The sequence below is a fragment of the Juglans microcarpa x Juglans regia genome, chromosome 5S (genome assembly GCF_004785595.1).
Source record: "Juglans microcarpa x Juglans regia isolate MS1-56 chromosome 5S, Jm3101_v1.0, whole genome shotgun sequence".
Classification (NCBI taxonomy): Eukaryota; Viridiplantae; Streptophyta; class Magnoliopsida; order Fagales; family Juglandaceae; genus Juglans; species Juglans microcarpa x Juglans regia.
The window spans coordinates 31,799,843-31,827,499 of NC_054603.1; the positions used below are offsets into that span (position 1 = coordinate 31,799,843).

General features: G+C 37.7%; 2 protein-coding genes across 3 annotated transcripts; both read right to left on the reverse strand.

Annotated features, from left to right (window-relative positions):
* Window positions 1–1,147: 1,147 nt before the first annotated feature.
* Window positions 1,148–11,220, reverse strand: LOC121267578 (tetratricopeptide repeat protein 1). 2 transcript variants are annotated; one of them, XM_041171498.1, is made up of 5 exons: window positions 10,663–11,220; window positions 7,194–7,376; window positions 2,448–2,574; window positions 2,171–2,284; window positions 1,148–1,570 (listed from the first exon to the last, which is right to left on the reverse strand). In XM_041171498.1, the coding sequence occupies exons 1-5, from the start codon at window positions 10,951–10,953 to the stop codon at window positions 1,455–1,457; spliced, it is 831 nt and encodes a 276-aa protein (XP_041027432.1). In that variant the 5' UTR covers window positions 10,954–11,220; the 3' UTR covers window positions 1,148–1,454. The 2 variants fall into 2 exon arrangements, with proteins under 2 accessions (XP_041027432.1, XP_041027433.1); XM_041171499.1 differs by having other exon boundaries at window positions 7,194–7,373; window positions 10,663–11,214.
* Window positions 11,221–19,572: 8,352 nt separating this feature from the next.
* On the reverse strand, window positions 19,573–27,392 carry LOC121267577 (KH domain-containing protein At2g38610). The gene is made up of 7 exons (XM_041171497.1): window positions 26,904–27,392; window positions 26,651–26,739; window positions 25,142–25,293; window positions 23,823–23,939; window positions 23,593–23,709; window positions 20,757–20,900; window positions 19,573–20,115 (listed from the first exon to the last, which is right to left on the reverse strand). The coding sequence occupies exons 1-7, from the start codon at window positions 26,981–26,983 to the stop codon at window positions 19,969–19,971; spliced, it is 846 nt and encodes a 281-aa protein (XP_041027431.1). The 5' UTR covers window positions 26,984–27,392; the 3' UTR covers window positions 19,573–19,968.
* Window positions 27,393–27,657: the final 265 nt, after the last annotated feature.

Sequence of the window (27,657 nt, forward strand, 5' to 3'; positions counted from 1 at the left end):
ATTTTCTATAAAAGCAAAAATAAATATAAATAGAAGATTTGGGAAAAAAGAAAAAAAAAGGTTGATATTGCTTCAATCCAAAGAAGACTGCTTCGTTTGGAACCTTATCTTATCTCAACTTATTATTATAACTTTTTCAAATTCTAATACAAAATATAATAAACAATTCAACTTTTTCAAATCTCAAAATAATAATAATATTAAAAAATAATATTCTAATAATATTTTATCATTTTAACTTAACTCAACTCAGTTCAACATTTAAACACAGCCTAAACTTTTCTTACTATATTTGTGTAGAGTCACCTTCTTAAAGTAGTTCAACACAATTAGACCCCATTTGCATTCAAAACTCATCTCGACTCATCTTATCTTATTATTACAATTTTTTTAAATTTTTACACAAAATATAATAAACAATTCAACTTTTTTAAATCCCAAACAACTTTTCCAAATTCTCACAAAATATAATAAAATAATTTAATTTTTATTTTACTATTTACAAACCATCTCAACTCATCTAAACTCATATCTGAATCCAAACCATTTAATGTAAAATCTAGACCCGAATTCCTGCATCAATTTAGATTAACATCGTAAAACATATCATTAAATTTAGAAACAATGGTGTAGATTTAACAATACCAATTGATACTAGTGGTGCGTATTTTTGCAAAAGCTTATCATTATTCCATGTGGTACGTAATTTTTAATAGTTTTTAGATTTGACACTTAAAAATTTTGTAATTGCAGAGGATCAATTTCAGAGAACTGAACTGATACCGTCTCACACAGTATATTTTTTGATATTTTCAGATGATGTTTTCAGAGAACTTAAAAAATTTTGTAATTGCAAAGGATATTTTTAGATTTGACTCTTCGAAACCAATGTGTGTTATTTTATAAAAAAAAAAAAAAAAAAAAAAAAAAAAAAAAAAAAAAAAAAAAAAAAAAAAGGAAAAAAAAAATGTGATAAGTGTTACTTCATCAAGAACACTACTTTTTTTATTTAAATTTTAACTTGTACATAATTACCCTACATTTAAAACAAAATTATAAAGAGTTGTAAAAAAGATTGTATATATATATATATATATATATATATATATATATCATTACCCATGAAAATACTAGTAAAAAAAAAAAAAAAACTGGAGATGCAGAGACCATCAGCAATAAAGAAGTTGAACGAGAATCACTAATAAGTATAAACTTACGACCCATAGACACCAAAAGTAAACTAAAAAGACCACATCACTTCAATCTCTTATGGAGGAAACAAAACTACTACTTATATTCTATAACTTTAATCAACGCTGCGCTGCACTGCACTGCACTGCACTTCACTTGTAATAATGGTTGGAACCTGCAAATGAAGTAGTGCCCCCCATCCCCATTCAGATGACTGCTTCCATTACACTAACGCGGTTGATGTTGACCAAATCAATTAAGACTCAACGTTGGAACGAAATGGAATAGGAACCGGAGTTTGGATCTTTGACAGCTTTGAAGTTGTCAACACTCATCCCAAATCGACCCAATAAAGAGTTGCCCATTTCTTTCAGCTTCCCTGCTCACAAGACCAATTTATAATACACAAGCCATGAAGTGTGCAAATTAGAAGCATGCAAATTTTAGTTAAAAGCATAAAATACTCGGATTATAAAATTCTATGAAGCATCCAATATCTAGATGAGCATCGGTATAAATCAACCATATAAAATTCTTTTTGAAAGGTAAAATCAACCATATACAATTCAAGTGTCAATATACAGAGAATAAAACCAAAGAAAAACATCTGAGATAAATACATAAGAAGTGCAAACAAAAAGCACCAGATATTCATAGGCAAGACCGTATGATGCTCACAAAAACTAGCGCATCCGAAAATCTCATGCTACTTTCAATTCTTTTACATTTAAGGCCCTCGGCACAGTGTGTGTTTTTGTGCATGTGCGTGTGCGTGTTTATGTCGTAAGATATAGGTGGGGGCATTTCACCAATATCTAGCCTTGGTGAAAGAGGCAAACCTGGTACAAAAGGACATCGCTTACAATAGTTGCCAAAAAAAAAAAAAAAAAACCTTTTTCAGATCCAAGGAGAAGATGCTAGAAGTCAAGTGATAAAAGACAAGAAAGAAGAAATCACAAAGAACATTTACTATGCTTACCAATCATCTCTTCCTTCATCTTTTCTCGCTTTTCTTCAGCCAATGGCTCCAAGCGGTGTATGGTTTTCCTAGCTTGGTCATTTGAAGGATCCAATTCCAAGATTTTTTTCAAATCTACAAGTCAATTTGAGAACAAAATCAGTTAGAAAATTCCATCATGTCAGCAAGCTGTTCAGAACTACGCTACATAATCAAAGACAACAAAGGAAAGCAATTAATAAATATAATATCTAGCAACAATCCAAGGATTTAAATATTGTAGTAAATCCAAACTTACCAACAATAGCCTCCTCAAAGCGTTCAAGCTTTTCATAAGCCTCTCCTCTCCTAATCAATGCTTTCATATACGTAGGATTTAGTTCTAATGCTTTTGTGCATTCCTTGATTGTTTCATCATATTTTCCCTATATGCAAATAAATAAATTTAAAAGCTCTGTAAAATCAAAAACTCAAAAGTCTGCAAAACTTGAGTACAGAAAACAGACAAATGAACAATAGAAAACCCATTAGTTCAGATGAAATGAAGCACATCTATTCAAAGTAAATTGACATTTTGTATTCCATAGCCCCCTACAACAATTTGCTTTTGACTGAAGATAATAAAGCATTATGTGGCACCCATCCATCTTGAAAAGATCTCCCCTTCCATACTTAGGTCACAATTTCTTTTTGTAAGTAAAAATTTTTATTAGAAAGTGCAAAAGGCCGAACCCTAGTGCAAATAATGCATATAAGAGAGACACCTGTCTAGAAGGAAAAAAAGATACTAGAAAATCATGGAAGTAAATTCCATTAAAATCTATCGACTGTCCAGAGGAAGTGTATTGAAAAAGAAAGTTTTGAACTCGTCCAGCTCAGAAATACACTACTTAGGTCACGGTTAGAAGACAATTGCATCCCAAAATATATATATATATATATATATATATATATATTTTATAGGTAATAATAGAAAATTTATTAACAGAAATAGGCAAAGCCCAGGTACAAAAGTAGTATATATAAGAAACACCTAGTTAGGGTTTATGATCGAAAGAAGCAAGTCATGAACATTTACTCCATTACAAACAATGGTTCCTGCCCATAAAAGCAATGACTTAAAGAAGAAAAGTTTAAGTTCATCCGTTGTTCTCTCACAGTCTTCAAAGCTTCTTGCATTTCTTTCCCTCCAGATACACCAACATACAAACAGGAACCATACACCAAATGACTGCCACCTGTGAGTTACCCTGAATGCCTCTCCAACTTGCAAGGAAGTCCACCAATCTAAGAGGCATGACCCAAGACAAACCGACTCTCGTAAAAAAATCATCCCACATGACCCTGGGCACCTCGGAATGTAGAAGCAAATGATCTATTGATTCTGCCTGCTTCTTACACATACAACACCAATCAGTCACAATTACCCGACGCTTTCCCAGGTTATCTGTGGTCAGGATCTTGTCCAGTGTTTGCTGTCCAAACAAAAAAAAAAACCGCTTTTGAAGGAGCTTTCGTCTGCCATATACTCTTCCACGGGAACATGGTCAAACCAGGACTCGTTAGAGCTTGGTAAAATGATCTAATAGTGAAGTTGCCTTTCTTAGAAAGACTCCAGTGCATCTTGTCCCTGGTATCCCCTGGTATAGTTATTGAATACAATGTTGCAAAGAACTCTAAAATAATTTCCACCTCCCAATCTTGGGTTGCCCTAATGAAATCAATATTCCGTTGAGGGGGGCCACTTGAAAGGACCAAAAGATCAGCAATCGTTGCATCCTTTTCTCTTGCGAGCTCAAAAAGGCTATGGTCGCCACACCACACCATTTATCATACCAAAAACTGATGTGAGAACCATCACCCACCACCATATGTTCATGTCCTCTAAATGTCTCCCAATGTCCCCTTATATATTTCTATAACCCCACTCCATATGTGCCTCGTACCTCATTCGAGCACCAACCTCCCCAAGCCTCTCCAAATTTAGAGTATATAACCAACTTCCATAGAGCTTCCCCTTCAAGTTGGTATCTCCACAACCATTTTTCCAAAAGAGCTTGATTAAATTTTATCAATTGACGAATCCCCAACCCTCCCCCACAAATTGGTGTACAAAACAAAGTTTTAAATTTCGTACCGTACCGGCCGGTACGGCCGAAATTTTTCGTTTCGGCCGTCTGGCCGGTACAGGTACTCTACCTGTTCCGTACCGGCCAAAATACCGGCCGGTACCGGTCATACCGGCCTCAATTTAGCCTGTACCGGCCTATATTTCGGCCGGTACTGGCCGATATTTCGGCCTGTGTTTTTTTTTTTTTTTTTTTTCGTTTTTTCAAACTACAAGCTTATTTTTTAACCCTCAATTCAGACTAGACTATTTATAATTTATATATATATGTATTTGCATATAATTTATTTATATATAAACTATTATTTTAGAATATAATTTTTATATATATTTATATATATAGTTTATTTATAGATCGACTATCCCGAAACATTATCCCGAAACGCTATCCCGAAACGGTACTGGTACCGAAATATTTCGTTCCAGTGCCTTGACCGGTACGGTATTCAAAACATTGGTACAAAACGTTGACCAATTGACCAGATGAAATTTAAACTCATCTCCCAAACCACTCCATAGGAAATCCCTTTGTAGGAAGCGGAAACAAAGACAAAAAGTACGTGGGTAAGTTTGAAAGAGTTCTTTTAATCAAAGTCAACCTACCACCTTTCGACAAATATAACCTCTTCCAAGAAGCCAACCGCGCTCCACCCTTTCGACGACTCCATCCTAGATCCTTTTAGATTTAAAAGAGGCACCCAATGGTAAACCAAGGTATTTTAGAGGCAGTGAAGATACCTTGCATCCAAGAGTGTAGCCAATGATTCTGCTTCATGAACGGCCCCCACTGGCACTAATTCAGGCTTTGAAAGGTTAATACTCAAGCCTGATGTAGCTTCAAAGCAAAGGAGTAACGCCCTCAAGGCTTGAATTTGACCAAGATGTGCACCGCAAAAAATTAGAGTGTCATCAGCAAATAACAGGTGAGAGATGTTAAGATTGTCATTCCCCACCGGAAAACCATAAAGAAAGCCCCCATCCACCAAGCCCTCAATCATCTTACTTAGAGCTTCCATGATGAATAAAAAAAGTAGAAGAGAAAGAGGATATCCCTGTCTCAAACCACGGGAGGAGTTGAAGAAACCCGCCGGTGATCCATTCACCAAAATAGAGAATCGCACTGAAGAGATGCAAAATTCTATCCATTTCTGTCATTTCCCCCCCAAAGCCACATCTTGCAAGTAGATAAAGTAAAAACTGCCAATTGATGTGGTCGTAAGCTTTCTCTATGTCTAGCTTACAAAGCAGCCCAAGTTCTCTAGACTTTAAACGTCCATCCAAAACTTTATTTGCAATGAGGACTGAATCAAGAATTTGTCGCCCTTTTACAAAGGCATTTTGTGGCTTTGAAATTAGCTTTTCCACCACTAAGCTCAATCTATTCGCAAGCACTTTGGAGAGGATCTTATACACCCCATTCACAAGACTAATGGGGCGATAGCCTTTAATATCCACATATCCTGTCTTTTTGGGAATTAGAGCTAGAAAGGTAGAATTAAGGCTCTTTTCGAATCTAGCATAAGCATGAAAATCATGAAAGACTTTCATAAGGTCTTCCTTAATCCCCTCCCAACAAGCTTGATAGAATCCCATAGTAAATCCATCCGCATCCCAAAATATATTACATGGCTTATAAGCTCTCTATCAAATATTATAGCTCTATCATGGCACCAATTACTGTGTGCCTAAAGAAATCACTATGTCTCATAATGACTTTGTTCCTTCTGTGAAAAGGAGGCATGGAAGTAATTAAATCTACAGACGAATATATTTTCAGGGATGCAAAATTGAGTGCATACTTGCCAGCAATACAGCTCTGTTATCACACACCTATAGGAGTGACTTGCCACCCCAACCCAGATCAAATGATTTAGATTAGATTTGGATAGTGAGTTGAGATGAAAGTTGAAAGTTAAATAAAATATTGTTAGAATATTATTTTTTAATATTATTATTGTCTTGTGATTTGAAAAAATTGAATTGTTTATTGTATTTTGTGTGGGACTTTGTGAAAGTTGTAGTGATGAGATGAGATGAGTTGAGAGCCCCTCTCAATCCAAACCAAGCCTTAATGCCCCTTTCGAATATTCAAAGTGCGAGCATGGAAGTATGTAGACTCATGACACTTAGTAGGAAAGCTACCTTGATCTGTCTTTGGCTTTGGTTTGTTATGCTCAGCAGCCCCAACAAGCAATTCTATGGCTGTACAAATAAGAGTTTTTGAAGAGCTAAAGAAATAGCATGGCAGTTAATTCATTTTCCAAGCACTCTGACTTCAGTCTCCAAAATGGGTATCAATTATATGGCAAGATTGGTTTACCAAACACTTCCATACACGACTTTGTTGTCAGAGAATCCAGCAATTTGGATGAGTGGATGAGATAGGACGGCTTCCATGGGAGAAAATTAGATTATGTTGGCAAGTACTTCAAAGAGATATTGAGAAAATTATTTGGCATTGTCATATAATCAAATTTCTAATGGACAAGCAGAAAAATGCACAGTACACTCCACATCCAATACCTCAAACGCCTTGGTAAGATTTTTGGGTATGATTTTTTGTTTCGGTCTCCTAATGGCAGTCGGAGGGTTTGACTCAATTTTCAAGGTGGTGGATAGATTTTTCCAAAATCAATCATATAACTCAATTTTTTTTTTTTTAAAATAAAAACTCAAAACTATTGCTATGAACAAAGTATACATAAAGGTGCCAGCACTTGATATCTCAATTGTCAATTGATGTTTCAATCCCTCATAATATTCTTTTTCTTTTATTTCATAACATATCAAATATGGGCTTTCTGAAATTTTATCTCGGTAAAGTTTAAAGTTCATAAAAAAAATCTCAGTGAAGATTAAAGAAGAAAAATGTAGGATTACATAAATATCACTCTATCATTAGAAAGAACAACATACCAGTTTCAGAAAACACACTGCACGATTTGCATGGCATATGGAACATAATTCCACAGAGGAGGACATGGCTGGCACGAATTGTAAAGCAAGTTCATATTGTAATAATGCTTCCTCATACTGCCCATTTCCAAACAGTTTATTTCCTTGCAATTTCGAATCATTTGCTTGCGCTAAGGCTTTCTGCTTTAATGCAAGATAAAATAATATTCAGATATTTCATAGCAGTACAAAGGTAGATATAGCCATCAAAAGTAGATTCCATATTTAGCAATTAGCACTGAATATATATATATATATATATATATATATATGTGTATATATATATATATACACACTCAATAAATACATTAAAACATTAATAGAAAAAGGAATTCAAGGTAAAAGTTTCGCCACTTCACCTGAGTAATACTAAATAAGCAACCAAAATAATCACAAGAAAGAACTATATGAGCAAACTAAGATATCCATAAAGATGCTCCCCGACTCGAGACATAATCTCCCAGGAGGTTATGCCCTAAAGGTCTGACACAGTCATAAAACTCCCATCCCTGATTGTTACATGGATCTTGTGCCTGATGAGTTTTCTATTCAATGACTCACGACAGGTATTTGTTTTTGACTGAAGAGAAGAAAGCATTGTATGGTACTCCTCAATCTTCAAAATATCTCTACTTCTATACTTAGCTTACAGTTAGAAGACAAGTACAACTTAAATACATTAATACCAGATCCTTATCAAGGATCATATTGCTAGACATTTCGAAGAGTTGCTTTCAGAACCATTTGATTGGAGGCCTAGACTAGATGTTCTATCTTTTGAGGCAATTGATCAGACAAGTGTGGTCTGGCTTGAGAGTTCTTTTGAAAAGGAAGAGGTACATTAAGTAGTTAGAAAAATGAATAGAGACAAAGCTCCGGGCCCTAATGGTTTTACTATGGAATTTTTTCATACTTGTTGGGAGGTGGTGAAAGAGGATATTATGAAGGTTTTTCACAAGTTTTTCACTTTTGGGATGTTTGAGAAGAGTTTTAATTCTACATTCATTGCACTTGTTCCCAAAAAGGTTGGTCCAATGGAGGTGAAGGACTTCCGTCCTATTAGTCTTGTCTATGGTATGTACAAGATAATTTCAAAAGTTCTTGTCAATAGGATAAACTTGGTCATGGATAGAATCATTTCTAAGTCTCAAAATGCATTTGTAAGGGGAAGACAAATATTAGATTCAGTCCCCATCGCTAATGAATGCTTGGACAGCAGGACTAAGTCAAGAGTTCCGGGTATTTTGTGTAAATTAGAATGGAGGAGGCTTATGATCATGTTAATTGGAAATTCCTATTTTACTTGTTGAGGAGATGTGGTTTTGGGGAGAGATGGAGATTGTGGATTAGGCATTGTGTGTCAATGGTGTGATTCTCAGTTTTGGTGAATGGTGGCCCTGTGGGATTCTTCAACAGGTCACAGGAGTTGAGACAAGAAGATCCATTATCACCCCTCTTATTTGTTATTGTCGTGGAGGCTCTTAATAGAATGTGGTCGGCTTCAGTTGGGTAACGTTCGCGATGAAAGGGTTCTGGCCAGTTTATTGGGTTGTGTGGTTTCTTTGCTGCCTACGAAGTATCTTGATCTTCCATTGAGAGCACCATTCAAAGGCAAGAATATTTGGGATGAGGTGCTAGAGAAGATAGAGTGAAGGCTGGCTGGTGAAAAAGGTTGTATTTGTCTAAAGGGGGTCGGGTTACCTTAATAAAGAGAACGCTTTCAAACCTTCCCACAAATTTCTTATCATTATTTTCTCTCCCAACTAGTGTTGCCTTGCAGATGGAGAAGCTCCAACAAGATTTTGTGGAGTGGACTCAGCAAGAAGTTTAAGGTTCATTTAGTGGGCTGGGACAAGGTGTGCTCCCCATTGAGGGGTGGTGGGTTGGGGGTTCGCAATTTGAGGGTCTTCAACAAGGCTCTCTTAGGGAAATGAATGTGGAGATATAATTATGAGAGGGAAGTATTAAGAAGATTGTGATTGATATTAAGTACGGGAGTACAGGGGTTAGTGTTCTAATGAAGTTAGGGGGCATATGGAGTGGGGTTATGGAAACATATCCGGAAAGGTTGGGGGTCCTTCTCTAGCCACACTAGGCTGATTATGGGGGATGGTACTAGAATTAGTTTTTGGCATGATGTTTGGGTTGGAGATATTGCTCTTAAAGATGCTTGTCCCTTTATTTTCATAATTGCAAGGGAACATGATGCTTTGGGGGCTGATTTGAGGGAAATTACTAATGGCTCACAACAGTGGAATGCTAGTTTCATTAGGGAGGCACATGATTGGGAGGTTGGCATCTTTGCTGATATTTTTAACTTGCTATACACCATTGGAACTGGTGATACAGTGGTGGATAAGTTTGTTTGGACTCCTTCTTGTAAAGGAAATTTTTCTGTACGCTCTTTCTATGAGGTTCTTACTACTCAAGTTAGTAATCACTTTCCTTGGAAGAGCATTTTGGAGGAGTAAAGCACCTCTTGAGGCTGCTTTTTTGTTTGGACTGCATCCTTAGGGAAGATCCTGACCATTGACAACCCAAGGAAACATGGGCTTATCCTTATTGATTGGTGTTGTATGTACAAAAATAGTGGCAAAACAGTGGATCATTTACTTCTACATTTTGAGTTTGCTAGGGCCTCATGGAATTACTTTTTCAGCAAAATGGGATTAGCATGGGTTATGGCAGGGAGAGTGGTTGATCTACTAGCTAGTTGGAGAGGGATCAAGGGGATACCCCAGATTGTAGCTGTCTGGAAGATGGCTCCCATTTGTCTACTTTGATGCATTTTGAGGGAAATGAATGACCGAAATTTTGACGATCGAAAACGCTCTTTGGAAGAGTTTTAAGAGTTTTTTCTACAAGACTTTATTTATGTGGGCCAATGTTATAGATTTTAGTGGTCTCAACTTTCATGATTTCCTTGTATCCGTTTCTAGTTCCTAACTAGGTGTAATCTCATGTATACTTGGGCTATGCCTATTTCAATATCAATAAAATATCTTCTGCACAATATTATGAAGCTATTTTGGTGCACACATTTTAGGAACTAGCTCTCAAAATAGACAAGGTTATTTCCCATGAAAGAAAAAATTACGCGTTTAATGCATAAAACACGAAATATGAAATCATAATTATAGAAATATCACTGGCAATGTCATAATAACCTAACCTGGAACATTCATAAAGTCCAAAAGACAAGAAGATCAAATAACTATTACCAAAGCATAACCAATTGAAAGGAAAAGGTTCTCATTTCTAATAACTACAATAAGAATTCGAATTGAACTTTTTTTATTATTGGCACCGGGTGTCGAAGAACGAAGTCCGGACTAATCCCGGGGTGCACAATTCGAATTGAACATTTTAAAATATACACAAACTATAAACTTCTAAGACACAGAAATCGAGCAGCAAAACACGAAGAAACCTGTTTCCGTTCGTCGTCGTTCAGTGTGCCTTCGGATTGGACTTGTGGAGCAACTTTCTGGTCTTCTAGCTCCCCTTGTGGCTGTTGTTGCTCTCCAATATCCCTTGCTCCTCCTCCATCATTGTTGTAGTCTTCGTCGTCGCCGTCGCTGGGAAGTTCGGCATCGCTGGCGGTCTCGAAGCCATCGGAGGCGTCCCTGTTGGCACTCGCCGAAGTGGATGTTGATCTCGATTTTGATTTCGATTTTGGTGGATTGACGTTGTTGGTCTCTTCCACTTCTATCACCACCATTTTCGGCAATACACTGAAGTAAATACACCCAACCTAATTTGTTGCGATTGGCGTCTGCTCGGATCAAAAGCTGAAAAGAAGATATGGATGATCAAACGCGATTTTGAGAGGGAAGCGAGATTCAGTGTTACACGTCTACTACCATGGGCATAGGAGAGGAAGACAGAGGTGGAATCTTGGAGGTTCTGCTGGTTCGTGCGAATGAAGGGACCGAAGGAAGAAGATCCTAGAAGTGTTTTGAGGCTTTGAGCTGGGTCATATGGGCTTGGGAGAAGGGAATCACGCTGGGCTTGTGTCCGTGGGTCACCAGTGGGCATCTTCTCATTGCTATAGTATTTTTATTTCATTTACAATATGGGCCATTGTAAAGGTAGTTAAGTCTTTTTACTATTTTCAATATATTCCTTAAGCAGACGGTCATTGGGCATCTAGAAAATTTCTGTATTCTGAGACTGTTTGGAGCAGCAAGAGAATTTCCACCATCAATTTCAATACAATCTTACAATTATTCATTACCCATCCATTTTCCTTATTTCTAGATCTATAGTGTAACATACAAAGGGACACGATCTTTAGGGTTCTGTAATGGAAAGGGAAATGGAGATTTTGCGCATGAAAAGAGGTTGGAGGCATAGAGGCTAGGGGTTTTTTATATGAAACGCACTGTTTCATAAGGAGGACTTGTGAGGAATGCAATTTTTTCTTAAACGCACCATTTTTTTTTTTATACATGCAACGCACCGTTTCATTAATACACGCTGGATCAGCTCGCTACGATTAAGGGAGAGGTTGAAAAGAATCAGAACAAAGTGAACAATGGCATTTGAAGGAGTCGGGTAAATATGAAACAGTGTTGTTTCAAAGTGGGTATACATGTATGGGATCAGCAGTTTTCTATTATCGGGTATTACTTGAGCCAAACCGAATTATTCAAAAACAAATCGGAATTGTTACGCTTCTGACCACTATGTTTCGGTTGGTTAATTTGGTTGGGAATAATTTATTTGGTTACACAAATCAAACCATCTCATCTTATCTAATCATTATAATTTTTTCAAATTCTTATACAAGATATAATAAACAATTCAACTTTTTTAAATCTTAAAATAAATATAACATTAAAAAATTATATTTTAATAATATTTTATTTAATTTTTATCTCATCTCATTTTATCTCATATGTGTAACCAAACAAAACCTAAAATTTCGGGCTGGGTCGGAATGATGATTAGATAAAAATTAAAAAGTTAAAAATTTAAAATTAAAATGTATTTGTTGAGATGAGATAAGATAAGATAATTTCGAAAAACAAATCAGGCCTAAACGCAACAATTTACGAGTGATAATTTGTATGTGTTTATATAATTTGTGTTGTGCCAAATAAAATAGAGTTCCAATAATCCCATTCATAAAAATATAATATTACAATATTTATTACTTTTTTTAAAATATTATATATATTATTTTTATTATATTAATACATAATATATAATCTATTTTAAACATCTATTTCTCTCTTATTTGAAACTTCTAAATTATTTCCCGAATACAAGGGAACCTTGATCCACCCAAACATTTAATTTAATTTAATTAATAGATTTCTTTTTTTTTTTTTTAGCATAGACTACTTATGAAAAATATATTTTATGAACATAAACTTATGAATAATTTAAAATGATGGAACTAATATTGAAGTAAGTGTGTTTAGGAAATAAAAGAGAATAATGTACTTTTAGGTATTAATTTTTACGGTGGTAAAATGATGCTGGATAAAATAAGAACTATTCTAACGGCTAATTAATCATAAGAAATTAGGGATTGAGATTAAGAAAAAGATCCAATACACAAAAGGAGAAAAAAAAACTCTAGAAAATATTGATTAATAATAAAATTTGAAATTATTTCATAAAACCCATAGGCTGAACTTAAATACATTCAAAATTCAAAATTATGAAAATATTTTCAAAAATAAAAAATCTAAATTATTGCATGAAATTAACTACTTGAGTAAACGAGAATCCTGCAAAAACTTTGACCAAAATTGAAATCAGAATCACTTCTAAAATTTGAAATGAAATATTTCCTATGAAGACAAAAATAAACGTAAATAAAATATTTGAAAAAAAAATGATATTGCCTCAATTCATAGAAGATTAAACTTTTCTTATTATATTTGTGTAGATTCACTTCCTTAAAATAGTTCAACACAATAATGTAAAATTTGGAGATTTGCATCATAAAACCTGCATGGCTTCGTTTGGATCTTTAACTAATCTCAATTCATTATTATAACTTTTTTAAATCTCAACACAAAATATAATAAACAATTCAACTTTTTTAAATCTTAAAATAATAATAATATTAAAAAATAATATTCTAACAATATTTTATCAATTCAATTCAACTCAACATTTAAACGCAGTCTAAATTTAAAAACAATAGTGTAGATTTAAACAAACCAATTGGTAGTAGTGGTGCGTATTTTTGCAAGGAAAAAGCCTAAAGTTAGGCATACTGGGGTAAGCCCCATGCACGCCTCTTTGCCTCTTTCATGCCAGCCTCTTTGCCTCCATCCTCTTTTCACGTGAAGAACCTTCATATTTCCCTTTCCATTACAGAACCTTAAGCCCTTTCAAGATCGCGTCCCTCTGAATCTCGCTTCCCTCTCAAGATTACTTCTACTGGTATACAATGATTCCTAATGTCATGGATTGAGTCCAACTTTCGTTCACCAATGTCGTGCATTTTTCATCTGATCTATGATTCCACTCTCCCTCTAACTCTTAGTTTTTGTGATGTAATATTTTCTTAAATTTATTTGTTAGCTTCGAAATGTTTGGTATCTCATTAAACTCGAAATATGACTTTGATTTCCTGATGGTTCTCCAAATCCAAGAGCACTTTGATTTCACAAGTCAGATTTGGGTTTTACCCATTCTATGTTGCATGGGGCACGATTTTGTTGTTCTCCATTCAAATCTCAAGTACCCATCCAGGCGTCTACACATGTTGTGTGCCCCTCTTAGGCAATATGTAGATATAGAGTTGATTATCTTACATCAGTTGTTGTATTCTTGAATTGGTATTGCATTTTTCTCATTACCCTTAGAAATTAATTATCTACTATAAAAATTGAAGGCACACTAAAAAAAGGTTATTAGACCTTCTCTTATTACTTCCGTGCATAAGTTTAAGCTCAATGGCTTTTGGGGATGTTTGGATGCGCCAAGTTTTCATAATTAGTGTAGAAATATTTATGTGGAAAAGATAAGAACCCCGGCCGAGCGGGCCATAAGAAGCCCATCCTGCAACCAAGAGATCCATTTGACCCGGCCGAAAGGCCCATGAGGTGGTAGAAATGGAGATCGAGAGAAATTGGCATGGAAAAATGATGAGGTACTGACAAGGTTGACAAGGGCTGACACGCACAAACCTATTAGACACCTCAGGCACTCATGAGTTGCAAATGCAACTGCTGGAAGGCATGCAGGAGAAGCAACAACGCCCTGAGAGAAGTTGCCGAAGTGTTAGTCAGGAACCCGCGCTACATTAATTACTTTTCTCCGATACACCACATATTAAATGCTACAGGCAGCCAGAGTATGAAAGTGACAGGACTACCCCTGACAACATGTGCAAGTTTCTCTCCCCACACCTCCTATAAAAAGCTTACCACAAGGTACATTCAGACTTATGCAAAAAATTCCATTAACACCACCATTAAAGAAAGCTTACTTAGGCATCAGAGGGTCACCGAAACATTCTCGAGCCTCCTCTGAATTTGTGTTTGTGTAGGAGAGGGAGCCAACCCCTTGGCTGTCCGAGGAGACTCGGTTGTACATACGAAATACGTCCAAAACAGTGGAGCCATATGTGGAATTTTATTTCCTATCAACTTAACGTGTGCTTCGTAGGCTGGCAACAACTCGTTCTCAAACAACCCGGGGCTAGAGGTCTCATCAAGAACCATAGATGCACATTTAATAGAGAAGGATGAGTTGGTGAAGAGGTTGATTATGCAAGGGAAGCGCTCCAGAAAGAAAATGAGGCTTACGAGAAGGCTCCCACAGATCAGCAAAAGACTTGGAGCCAAGCCACAACCAAGAAGGGGAGTCACACAGAGTAGCCATGGTGTATGACAAGGAAGATAAGAGGAGAATGCGGCACAACTTCCAGGAACTCCAAAATAAGTACCAGGAGATGGGCAAGAGAGTAGGGGCATCCTCCTCTATGGACCAGATGCTCACTAGCACCCGCTTGCCCTACAACGCTAACGTGATGGTAGTGCATATGAAGGGTCTAAAGATCCTTTGGAGCACCTGGACATTTTCAGAACACATATGACCCTGCATCGGTTTCTAGGCGAGATCGCCTGTCGGGCTTTCCCCTCGACCCTAAAAGGTACAGCACGAGCTTGGTTCGTATCCTTGGCACCAAATTCCATTCGCCACATTAAGGATCTATCGCACCTTTTCCTCACACAATTCATGGCCAATTGAAAGAGATGACAACTGGCTGCTTACCTCTTGAAGGTTAAGCAGCAAGAAGACGAAAGCTTGTAGTCTTATCTGTTCATGTTCAATAAAGAACGCATGACAACAAATGATCAGGATGAGAAAATTACACTTGCTGCCCTCCTGGGCGGCATGTAGCCTCGAAACCCCTTGAGACAGTTTATGGACCAGGCTTATGGGTTCATCAATGCTGAAGACACTGAGGAAAACGAAGATGGAACAGGCCGACAAAAAGGCCAAAGCCCCAGCCTAGACGAAGCTAATGGATAAGGGGGGCCAGGTTGACAAGAGCATAGGCACGACCTGCCTTCATCAACAAAAGATACTGGTCCTCGCCACGACCGACCAGCATTGACGATAGAAAAAGGAACCACCCCACCCGGGAAGCAAAAGCACGAGAAAGAGAAGGCCACTATTGTCATTTTCACAGGACTTCCACCCAAGGCACAATATAATGCAAAACCCTAAATGAAAGGAGGGGGAATCGCCATGGGTAAATAGACAAAACCGGCAGGATAAGCAGGAGCAGGGCCAAAGCGGGTATGATCGAATAAGAAGAAGTGAGAGCCCAAGAAGGCAAGAAGGGCGAGGGGTTCAACAAGACCAATCATGAACCCCCCATGTCAAGGTCTTCCCCCGGGCAAAATCAAGACCATCGCTGGAGGGTTTGTAGGGGAGGATCCACTTTTTCCAGTAGAAAAGCGCACGTGAAAAGGGCATGCTTTCAGGAAATATATGTGGCAGAACAGACCTATAAGGAAGAATGAAACTGCCACATTAATCATGTGTCAAGGAGCCTCCACCTTCATGATGACGCGTTGGTGGTCACCATGCTGGTAGCCAATTTCACTCTTCAAAGGATTCTCATCTACAACGGTAACTTGGCAGATATACTCTTTTGGGAGGCTTTCAGTCTCGTGAGTATCAATCTGGCTCCCCTACGGCCAGCGCCCATGTTGCTGAAGGGGTTCACGGGAGACGTGGTCTAACCTGTGGGAGTCATCACCCTTTCGGTGTTGGCAGGAGAACACTTACACATTTCTTCTACTATGGCAAATTTTATAATGGTAAAAGCCACCTCATCCTACAATGTCATTCTAGGGCAACCAACACTAAACAGATTGAAGGCGGTGACGTCCACCCACCATTTGAAGATGAAGTTTCCCACTGCGATAAGAGTAGGGGAAGTCAAAAGAGAACAAGTAATAGCTTGAGAATGTTACATGCAAGAGCTAAAGCCCCAAATGAGCATTCATTCGATAAAGCCTGCTAGACAAGGAAATGATGACCTCCCATGGCCTCCCCAGCTTGTCTCGGAAGAGGAAAAAGTCATGGACAAACAAGCGCTAATGCGTGGCGAGCCAGACGAGCCACTCAAGCTAATCCACATGTTCGACGACTAGTCGGGGGCCATGGTTAAGATAGGCGAAAGCTTAGAACCTGATATGCGACAGGTCATGAGACAGTTGTTGGCCAAGCATCAGGATGTATTTGTATGGATCCACGAAGACATGCATAGGATTGATCACGACATCATCCAACACAACTTGTGTGTGGATCTTGAAGCAAGGAAAATTAAGATAGAAGCACCATAGTTTCAATGCAGAAAAATGCGCTGCTATCGCCAAGGAGGTAGACTGCCTCTTGGCCGCAGGGTTCATTCGGGAAGCCCACTACCCTGAGTGGCTGTCCAATGTTGTGCTAATTAAAAAGGTCAGTGACAAGTAGAAGATGTGTGTGGACTTCACCAACCTAAAAAAGGCCTATCCCAAAGACAACTTTCCCTTGTCGCGAATAGATCTGATCGTGGACTCGACCGCAGGCCACCAAATGTTGAGCTTTATGGATACTTATTTTGGATACAACCAGATTTGCCTGAACCCTAACATTGAAGAAAAGACGTCGTTCGTCACCGATAAAGGCCTTTATTGCTATAAAGCTATGTCATTCGGCCTAAAGAACGCCAAGGCGACTTATTAGCAACTTGTGAGTCGGATGTTTAAGGAGCAGATTGACCGGAACATGGAAGTATATATGGACGACTTGCTTATAAAAATTAAGACTTCGGCAAAACACCTAGCCGATCTCCGGGAGGCTTTTGCAATATTACGGCGGTACCAAATGAAGCTTAACCTGGCCAAATGTGCCTTCAGTGTGAGTTGAGGGAAGTTCCTTGGCTTCCTAGTATCAGAAAGGGGGATAGAATTAAACCCAGAGAAGGTGGACGCCATTCTCTCTATGGCACCTCCATGAAGTATTAATGATGTACAATGGCTAGTAGGGAGGGTGGCCGCCCTCAACAAATTTGTGTCCAGGTCTACGGACAAGTGCCTCCCCGTTTTCAAGGTGTTACGAAAGGCGCAGGGCTAGAACAATGAAAGCGACAAGGCATTCAAAGCCCTCAAAACCTACCTTGCCAATCCTCCCCTCCTAAGCCAGGCCAAGCCAGGCAAAGTGTTGTGCTTGTACCTATCTGTCTCTCCACACACACTGTCCTTAGTGTTGGTACATGATGATGAGGGGAAACCAAGCCCAGTTTACTGCACCAATTGGGCCTTCGAGGTGCTGAAGCAAAATACCCATGCATAGAGCAACTTATCTTCACATTGGTAACGACAGCAAGGCAACTGCAACCATAGTTCCAAGCTCACCCTATACGGGTCCTCACGAAAACTCATGTGAAAAAAATACTCCATTGACCAGATATATCAGGTCAATTGATCAATTGGGCTATGGAGCTAAGTGAGTTTAACATACTATGTCCCTCAAAGCACTTTGAAAGGACATGTATTGATAGACTTTGTGTCAAGATTTATTGGCTTCTAAACCCTCCCAAAGATGACATGTTGGAGACTTAAACTTATTTACAATGGGTGCGAGTCGAGAGAATCATTTCTCCTAAAGCCCTTTCCAAAACCTTCTCCCTTTCCGTCAGTTGCTCTCTCTCTCTCTCTCTCTCTCTCAAGCTCGAAACTATTTCCTTGCCGCAAAGCTCTCTCTCCTCAACAGGTCAAGAGATCTACCCTAGTAAACAGACATGAAACTTAGAAAGGATGTGGCTTTCAACTAATGGCTCTTACCACATTCTCAATCCATCTAAATGAATGTTGTAAATCAGTTTTAAATTATTGCTACCCCTTTTCTTTTCTGATCTCTTTTCTTGTTAGAGTAGTTTTGTTTCAAATAGGTTTAAGTTAGATTGAGTGATCAAGACTGAGAGACTTGGATTATAAGCGTGAAACAAATCCAAGCTATATATCTCTAAGTTATTAACAGCTTTTGTGGGTTTTTGCTGGTTTGCTTGTTCTATCCGAGTCTACATTTCATCTCTATAGAAAGTGCCAATTATCACTATTCTTCAATACTCATAGTTGAAAAAAAAGGGAGGTGAGAGAAAATGAGAGTTACTTTGGCTTGAAGAGAGAGAGAGCGTGAAAATATCATACATTCAGAGGGGAGAGAGAGAGAGGGGGAGGGGTAAGAAAGAGAGAATGGGGGAGGAGGTACCACTGTTATTAATACCGTACTGGGCCGGTACAGGTACTATATATATTTCATACCGGCCCAAATACCGGTTGGTATCGACCGTACCGGCTAATATTTCGACCTGTACCAGCCGATATTTCGATCTTAATTTTTTTTTCATACTACAATCTCATTTTTTGACCCTCAATTAAGACTAGACTATTTATAATTTATATACATATATATATATATAATTTATTCATATATCGACTATTCCGAAACGGTACACGAAATGGTACCAGTACCGAAATATTTCGTTCCAGTACCTTGACCGGTATGGCATCCGGTACGGTATTCAAAACATTGGGAGGTACACAAAATTCATTACCTACACTCACTTCTATTTTATACTTCTTAGAAAACGCACGTGTCATATATAGATTGGATGGTGTAAATATGCAGTGGTCACGGGTCAGGTCCCCAGATGCACTGTTCAGTTATACTTCGGTCTTCGGATAAATATTTTACCGAAAAATTAAGGTACCAATTACCTGATATAAGTCTACAGATTCAAGCCATCAAGAGATGGCCAATCCACTCTGCATCATTTTCTTTTCTTAATATATATCAGACAAATTGAGACAGACAAGTAACATAATTTAAGCCAACTATGGAACAGGACGTTCATCGTCTCAATGCCTAATACTTTGCTTCTTTAATATATATTTTCCACACTTCTCAAAAGCCACTAACACAAGAATAAATCCAATGAATGTGTACAAAAAGTTTACAGAAAAAAACTGGCCCCAATAAACCTAAATTCAACTATATAATTTTTTCTTTTTGCATTATTTTCTTCTTCTTTCTGTTCTCAAAAGAAAAGGAAAAGAACAACCCACCAGAAAGCTCATTTACCATGGACCGACGGTCGGCCTATTCTTGTAGCCGTGCTGAAGCGAGAGGTAGCACGAGGTATTTTCAGCCAGAATTTCTGGAGCAGAGTAGAAAACATATCAGCCCAAACAAATATGAGCACTCAGCGTCCTGTTTTTGCACGTTTCATGCCACTTGAGTTGAAAGGGGAGATGCTACTGCTTGGCCCAGGACTCTCTTCTCTGAAATTTGAATTTAGCATAGCTAATTCACGCAACTGCTGCCTCTTAATATAATCCTGGGACTCATCCTGCGCATTGAAGATTACATTAAAAAAACAATATGGAGAGTTTACATCAAAATTGGACCAAAAAATGGTACCCAGTTAATGCAAGGAGAATGGAGGGGAGACTTCTGCTCATTACTCAACAAAGTTAGAGCAATCTTGTTTTTCAAACTCAAATCTGTGAGGCTGTGCGTGGGAAAAACTTATACAAAGAAATCACTATACTTGCTAAATCAAACCCTAATGTAAAGTATCAATGAAAAAGGTGAAGGATAGCGTCTTGAACCAATTCTTGTCTTTCAATCTGCAAAAAGGCCCTTCCTCACTTCTCACAGGAAAGTGATGAATCTCAGACAGAGCTGAAGGCTAATATGAAAGGAAAAAATATAGAGCTTTAATAGTGTTTGCATGCTTATTTGCTAGCCCCACTCCCTAAAGTGAGATTCATCAAATGGAAGAGCAGACTCCTCTGAAGCTTCATTAAGTGAATGCTTCAATTTTCATTAAACTTTCCAAATATATAAACTGCCTCCAAGAGCAACAAACAAGCAGTGAAATGATAAAGTTTCAGAATACGTTACAAACAATGATAACTAACCAGCTGTGATAAAGTTACATGGACTTCCAAAATAGAAAGCGATAAGAACTTTGCTAGAGATATATACCACTGGTTTGAGTAATTCTTCAATGATTTCCTGTGCCTGCCTCAATCTTATATCAACAACACTGGCAGGTAAATCGGCCTCAATTAAAATGTGGAGTGGTTCATTCAGGTGCTCATAGCCTGGCCTTCCCCTTAGCTTTTCTTCCTTGAGGTTGAAAAGAACAGAAAATAACTTAGCAGGCAAATTAAAACCAGTCTTAAACTGGAAAAAGATCATACCTGTGACATATCAGTTTTGGTTTTAGGGTATATAAGTAATTTTTCCTAGTAATCTTATATTTTTAGAATTTATATTTTTATGATTATAGTTTTATCAGAATTTATATTTACTTTATCTTCATATTTTCTATTATAGTTGCTATTATGATTTGTTAGAGTTTTGTTTTAATAAGGATTTCTAAAGTGTATCAGATTATGTTTACTACGGTTTTGATTTGAAATTTAAAGTTTAATTTTTTCTTCTAGTCACCGAACCTCATCACATTGTTAGCCTCTGTTTGAGAACTTCAAACCACCAAACCCGTATTTGTCTCAGTGATTTTCGCTAGCATCCTAGTGGAAAATCCAACTCTGTTGCCCAGTATCTTCTATACATGCACGTCTCCACTCTCTTGCATGTGCACGGCTATGCTCTTCTAGGGTTTCTCTAATTCTCTATCACCTACCATTATAAAACGTGCTTACCTGTACATGAGAAGACAAACTTGTGAGTTGCGAAAAACCCCTGTTACCGAACCAGTGCCGTCGCCCCTTCTACTCGGTGGCCACCTCAAGAGGCGCCGAACCTCTCCTCGACGACACAGAAGCCGCCGACCCACAACCCCCGTCGAGCCACTCATTTCTCCGGTAAGGCCTCGGCCGCCACAGCTCTCTCTCTCTCTCTCTCTTTCTCTCACTAGGTGCCGCACCACCATAGGAACCCCCAGTCGCGCCGCCGGCCACTCCCAACCACCCAGGGCCGTCGCCGAGTCAGCCCCTCCCTCTTGGTGAGTTTCGGACCATCGCAGACCCTTTCTCTCTACTCTTTGTGTTATTTGGTTGCCGTGTACTCGGGTTCTTGAAGAACCCGTGGGTTTCTTTTTGATGGGCCTTGGGCCTTAGGCCCGTATGAGGTTGGGATGGGCTTATTTCCTGTTTGGGCTCATGTAGTAGAGTATTATATTTATGGGCCAGAGTTTTGACTTTTTGCAGATTATAATAATGTTTGATTGAACTTATATTTTAAGTTAGACTTGATCTTATTTTATTTCATTAATTATTTTAGTGATTTTTATTGAGTTTAATATTACTAGTTGAGTTTATTTTTGTTAAATAAATATAGTTAATTAAAGGTTCATTTTTAATAAAATAAAAATGTTTAAAGAATTGGAAATATGTTTTAAAGTATAAATGTTAAGTCTAATATTTGAGTTAAATTTCCTTTGTCAATTTAGTAAGATTTTAATAAAATTTCTATGTTAAGAAGTTAGTGGAATTTGTTAAGTTTCTTATAAGATTTAATAATTATGTTGAGAAATGAAACTTAGTTTAAGAATTTAAGTTTTTTTTTTGTGAATTATTTTAAAATAGCTCGAGTATTTCTACTAAATTATAAATTAGTATTTTAAGTAATTTAAATACTATGAATTATTGATTTTAGTGTTAAACAAATATTGGTTTGACTATATTTTAGAATTTCGAAATTTGTTAAGTAAGATATTAGCATTTATTTATTTTCCAAACAATTTAGTGATAGTTATTTATTGAATATAGGTCTCAAGTTACGAAGTATTATTCAAGAAGACACGCAGCGAGGTAAGTAAATTTGATCATAAATTAGGATCATCACAGTTAGCTTATATGTATGTATTATCCAAGCCAGTTCATTGATAGCCACTATTTATGAACCGCTCATGTCATATGCAAGCATGTCATCTAGCATAGCATACGACCATGTCATTCCGCATCATGTTTTAATTCAGAATTTATGGTTATGTATGTAGTATGTCATGCATCTCATGTGTATAAGACACGTAAGCCACCTTAAATTCAAGTGTAAGATAATATCAGATCAGTTAATAAGATGGTCATTCAGATGCATGGTACCAATGCAGTTCAGTTCAGTTCAGGGTGGTGTGCAAGCCATAAACTCAGTCGTGGTCCACCATAGTATGCTAGAATACTATCAGCAGTTCCCCTTGCTGCAGCGGGAAGTGGGGCTGGTGCACAACCTTGCACACAGGGTTAAGTGTGTTGGCCAGTCAGATAAATCAGTTAAATCAGATAAATCAGTCAGATCAGTCAGTTAAAACAGTCATACATAGCATAAGCATCAGTATGAACAGTCATGAATTTTAAGCTCAGCATGAAAGTTGTTATGAAAATCTTATGTTTATTACGTTTACGTTGTGATAGATTTCTTACTGAGTCATCGACTCATTTTAGTTTGTTTTCATGTTTTTTTAAACCACCCAGGTGAAGATGATGATTACGAGCAGGCAGGCCAGGAGTAGAAGGAGCATTTATTTTTTTAGTTCAGACTTTCTAAAATAAACATGTTTTTATAACATGAAATTATTTCAGTTTATTTCATTTAATGTTTTGGAAGACAGTTTTATTAGACATTTTTCCGCATAATAAAAGTTCAGTTTTTTTAAATTATGAAATTATGGAATCTATTACCGGATTATTTTTATGGAAAATACGTGGCACTCCTAGCCTACGGGAAGGGGGTGTTACAATACCAAAGTCCATAAGAACCTCACTATATTTCTACGTCAGTTTTGCATGAATACTCATTAAAAAATATAAATTCTAATAGCAGTGCACTATAGGAAACAGAGATGTAGTGTATTTACCTTGTCTGGATCCTTTATTGACCCTTTCCCTCTAATGTATACACGGCAACCTGTAGTTGCTTCCACCCGTTTCAGGGAATTGCCTCTAGGGCCCAGAAGCCGCCCAACAAAGTTGAACTAAAATCCGTAAGGAAAGAAGCAGTTTAGTGTAATTAGATTTTGATCTACTGAAACATGCGGATATCTAAGGAAATTTTAGCTTTATAAAGTAGAATTTGTACAAAGCTCACATTTGGGTAAGTATCAACAGGAATTTCCAAACGCAAAATCCTCTTGACAGTGTATGAGCTAGGGCTTGCAGGTGCACCTTGCCAGTCCATCGTCATTCCCGGGGGTCCAGTTAATCTCTGTAATGTAATGAAAGGTGCTTTAAATTGTTTTTAGAATTTCAAAAAGTTTGGATAATAGAAAAAAAAACTAAAGAAAAAATAGCATGTGGTTCACAAATACAGGAGGAACATTAAATAAAAATTCATCTGTATAAGCAGAAATATCGCACTAGGACCATAGACGTACATGCAGTACCCTCCTTGTGGGCCATGTATTTCTAGAATAATAAGAGGAGAAAAGTGATAAAATATCAATTTATTCGAGAATGAGAAAATTGCAAAATAAGGGCTTGGATAGATCGATGATAATGAGTAAAACAGAAGGATGCGTATGGCCCTTCATCAGTTTAACTCATTCATTCAAATGATGTCATCTTTAAGCTACCTAGTGCAATAGCATATTCTATGTGACAACAGAGGGACTCGGGGCAAAGGTTGTAAGCCATGGAAATTGCATATTCTAGGCTGGATGCTCACAAAAAACTTTCCACTTCCTCTATTGACCACTTTCCTCATTAGGTTACGTATTGAGGAAGTAAAAATTAGGCCCACATGTCAAAAATATCAGTGGATTCATTCACTTCAGTGTTAGAATGGAGAGAATGGGATAACTTTTGCAGCCTTTATTGACCTGTCATCTATATAACCACTTCAAAAATGCCCATCCACTTCTAAGCTCCTCAAGAAGATCTCCTATGATGACCAAAGGACCTCATCTAAAGCTTAGACGGGAAAAAAAAAAAAAAAAAAAAAAAACAAATAGGCAGGATTAGTCACTAACGTGCTCTCTATCAGTATCTATTGCTTTCCAAATCTATGCATTGAGCAATCTATAAAATTGACATGTGAAGTCAAACGTCATGTTTAAAAAATATTGACTTAATCTCAGATCATATGCATATGACACACATCTTGCAAGTTTATTTGTTTTTTTCGATGAAGGGGAACCACGCCATGGTAGAGCCCTTAGGACTCACCCATGGAACGTAAATCCCCGGGGAGACTAGTACAGCAACCCACTGCCATGGCCTCCCACTTAAATCGTAGTTTGATCACAGGGGGAATCAAATCTTTGACATGGGGCTCACAAGTTCACCCTTACCACTTGGGCTACCCACGGGTAGTTTATCTGTTGAAAGTTGCATAACTTTAAAACGTGAAAAAAAAAGAGAAGTAGAGGGCACCAAAAATGAAATATTAAAAATCAGATACACAATTACCTCTGGTTGAAGGCCATTCCAGCTACTGAATCCTGTCCCAGTTACACTTGAAATAAGGTTTGAAGAAGCCATGGGACTAGGGCTTCTATGCCGAAGTCTGTCAAAGTCGCCAAAACCTTGGTTGGACATCAATCCAGAAACTCGTAAGATCTCTGCATGTTAAAGAGCATCTCATATGAGAAGTTGACCTGCAGTCTTGGAGATACAGTACTAAAGGCGAAGGCATTGTTGAAATGATGGAATTTGAAGAATGTTGCAAAATGAAGTAGGAAAAGCCCTCAGTTACTTCTAGTCATCTTTGTTTAAGGAGACAACTTAAATGCCAGAACCACTCATAGGTAGATTGGGTAGAAGATAAAGTAAAATGTCTTAGTTCTCCTCAGCAAGGAGCCCATGAAGGACAACTACTCAGTTGATCCAGGCTTGGCTTGATAGCCTGGATCAACTCACTTTGGTCTTAAACTCATGTACATAAACTTGTTAGGGCTAAAACACTAGCAAACTCCAGAATCACAAGTAGCAAGTGATAAATTACTCAATAGACTGCATGCAGACATACCAGACTCAGCCCAGCATTCTCATTACCAGCTTATGCTGTTTTTTTTTTTTTTTTAATTATTATTATTATTATATATATTATTTTTTATTTTATTGACACCAGGTGTCAAACGGCATTCCGACTAATCCGGGGGTGCATAGGCATTCGGCAAAGAGTTTCCCGCAAGGGCACCTCAGGTAATTCAAGGGGAAAAACCCCCCAGTCCAATGGCCCCTAGAGATTGTTTGTACCCAAAAGGATTTGAACCTTAGACCTGGGGGGCATAACTCCAAGCCCAAGGCCTTTACCACTTGAGTCGACAACCCCTAGGGGATATAAAGCACGCAATGTTCATGGCCTCATACAATGGCAAAGAATCTGAGTCTATTGAAATTCAAAGGACCAATCAACATGTTTGACGTTACTAGCTCCAGCATTTTACACTTTTGTTTCAGACTTCATCCCACAAATTATTAACCAAGACCACCCCTATCTAGTCAAAACAACCCCAGTACAAATATTTTTACAGACTCCATGCAATCAAATATATTTTTATACCAATTATCACCTCCAGACCATACATAAGACGATGTGAATCCTGGAGACCGTGCAAACGCAACATGTCTTTTACCCGACCTGTATAATGCACCCCCATCACACAGGTCAGGTAAATTTTTACAATGGGCCGTTGCCCGTAGAAATTGTTTGCACCCAAGGGTTCAAACAAAGGGTTTCCATATCGTCAGGCCAGTGCAGACACTTGTACCATAAAATCCAATAATCGTGATCAAGGATTGAGGAAGCCAATGGCCATGTTCATACGGTTAAAATTTAAACAACAACTAGACCGATCTAAACCAATATAAACAGTCACATTTCTTATCCCAATAGCAATGTTACTGTGGAAAGGAATAAGAAAAAGGAAAACCTAGAAAAACCCAGATCCAAAATTCAGAGCTTTAAGAAGTGACCTTGATTTAACAGTCGACTACATATCGGAAGCACTTGCATGAAAGGCCCAAGCTTTTGATGCTCTGCCAGCAACTCTGACAAGTACTGACTACAGAACAACGAACAACAAAAGATCAAAAGAGCATTTTCAGATACACATAATATCGACTCCACCAAAAAAAAAAAAAAATCATCAACTTAATTAAGTCTATGCTTTGGTCTCTGATTCTATCTGCTTTAATTGTAAGATAATAACAGTTTCTGGAAGCGTACCTGTCAACATCTGGGGTGCTTCTAATCTGTGGTGAAGCAGCTCTTGCTGGTGAGAAGTTGGGATTATACAGACCTGACATGGATTTCCCTTTTTCTATATGAAATTTGAACAAACAAAGGAATGGATTCGAAAAAGGTTTTAGTTGCTCTTATTGCAGAAGAAAAAGGAGAAACAAAGAACCATCGATAGAGAGGGCCTGTATTAAGAGAAGGGGGGAAAAAGATAGAAAAAAAAAAAAAAAAAAAAAAAAAAAAGAAGAGAAAAAAGAAAGGGGTCGACAGCTCTCTGTCAAATTTGTAGAAAGGGAAACAAAATCTTAAATTAGTTTCTATTTTTTTTCACTAATTTCCCTTTTATATCCTACGTCTGTGAGATAGGGGGGTTGAAGGGCAGCGGAGACTGAAGAGTGGAAACAAGTGGACGTTTTACCTAAAACCAGGGTAAAGATTCAGCAGCAAACTTATCACACAGTGGGGAAGGAAATATAGGAGAGAAGGATTGGCCGTGGTCTTATTTTTTTAAGTTTTTACCGCAACGTCATCTGTGAATGGAGTCAGAAGACGCATGTAGCAGCTGAAGACAAGTGTCGGGCATGCAGCAAATCAAGGTTGTGTTTTGGGGGACCGAGGTGAGGTCCCCAATGGCAAAATGATTGATGATGTCATGCCAACGCAGTCTTAAAATTTAGCTAGGTAGTGAGACTAGTGCATTTGCTCAACATCTCATTGCGACTACGTCGTTTTGATTGGCTCA

Bases quoted from the DNA above. Each gene is read 5' to 3' on its own strand.
- LOC121267578 (XM_041171498.1), bottom strand. From the start codon at position 10,953: ATGGTGGTGATAGAAGTGGAAGAGACCAACAACGTCAATCCACCAAAA. The intron at 7,377-10,662 runs GTTTCTTCGTGT...CTTGCATTAAAG, and splicing joins ACGACGACGAACGGAAACAG to CAGAAAGCCTTAGCGCAAGC. The intron at 2,285-2,447 runs GTAAGTTTGGAT...ATTGACTTGTAG, and splicing joins CTTTGAGGAGGCTATTGTTG to ATTTGAAAAAAATCTTGGAA.
- LOC121267577 (XM_041171497.1), bottom strand. From the start codon at position 26,983: ATGTCAGGTCTGTATAATCCCAACTTCTCACCAGCAAGAGCTGCTTCA. The intron at 25,294-26,650 runs GTCACTTCTTAA...TTTAACATGCAG, and splicing joins TAGTCGACTGTTAAATCAAG to AGATCTTACGAGTTTCTGGA. The intron at 20,901-23,592 runs GTAAATACACTA...TTCAACCTCAAG, and splicing joins CAATAAAGGATCCAGACAAG to GAAGAAAAGCTAAGGGGAAG.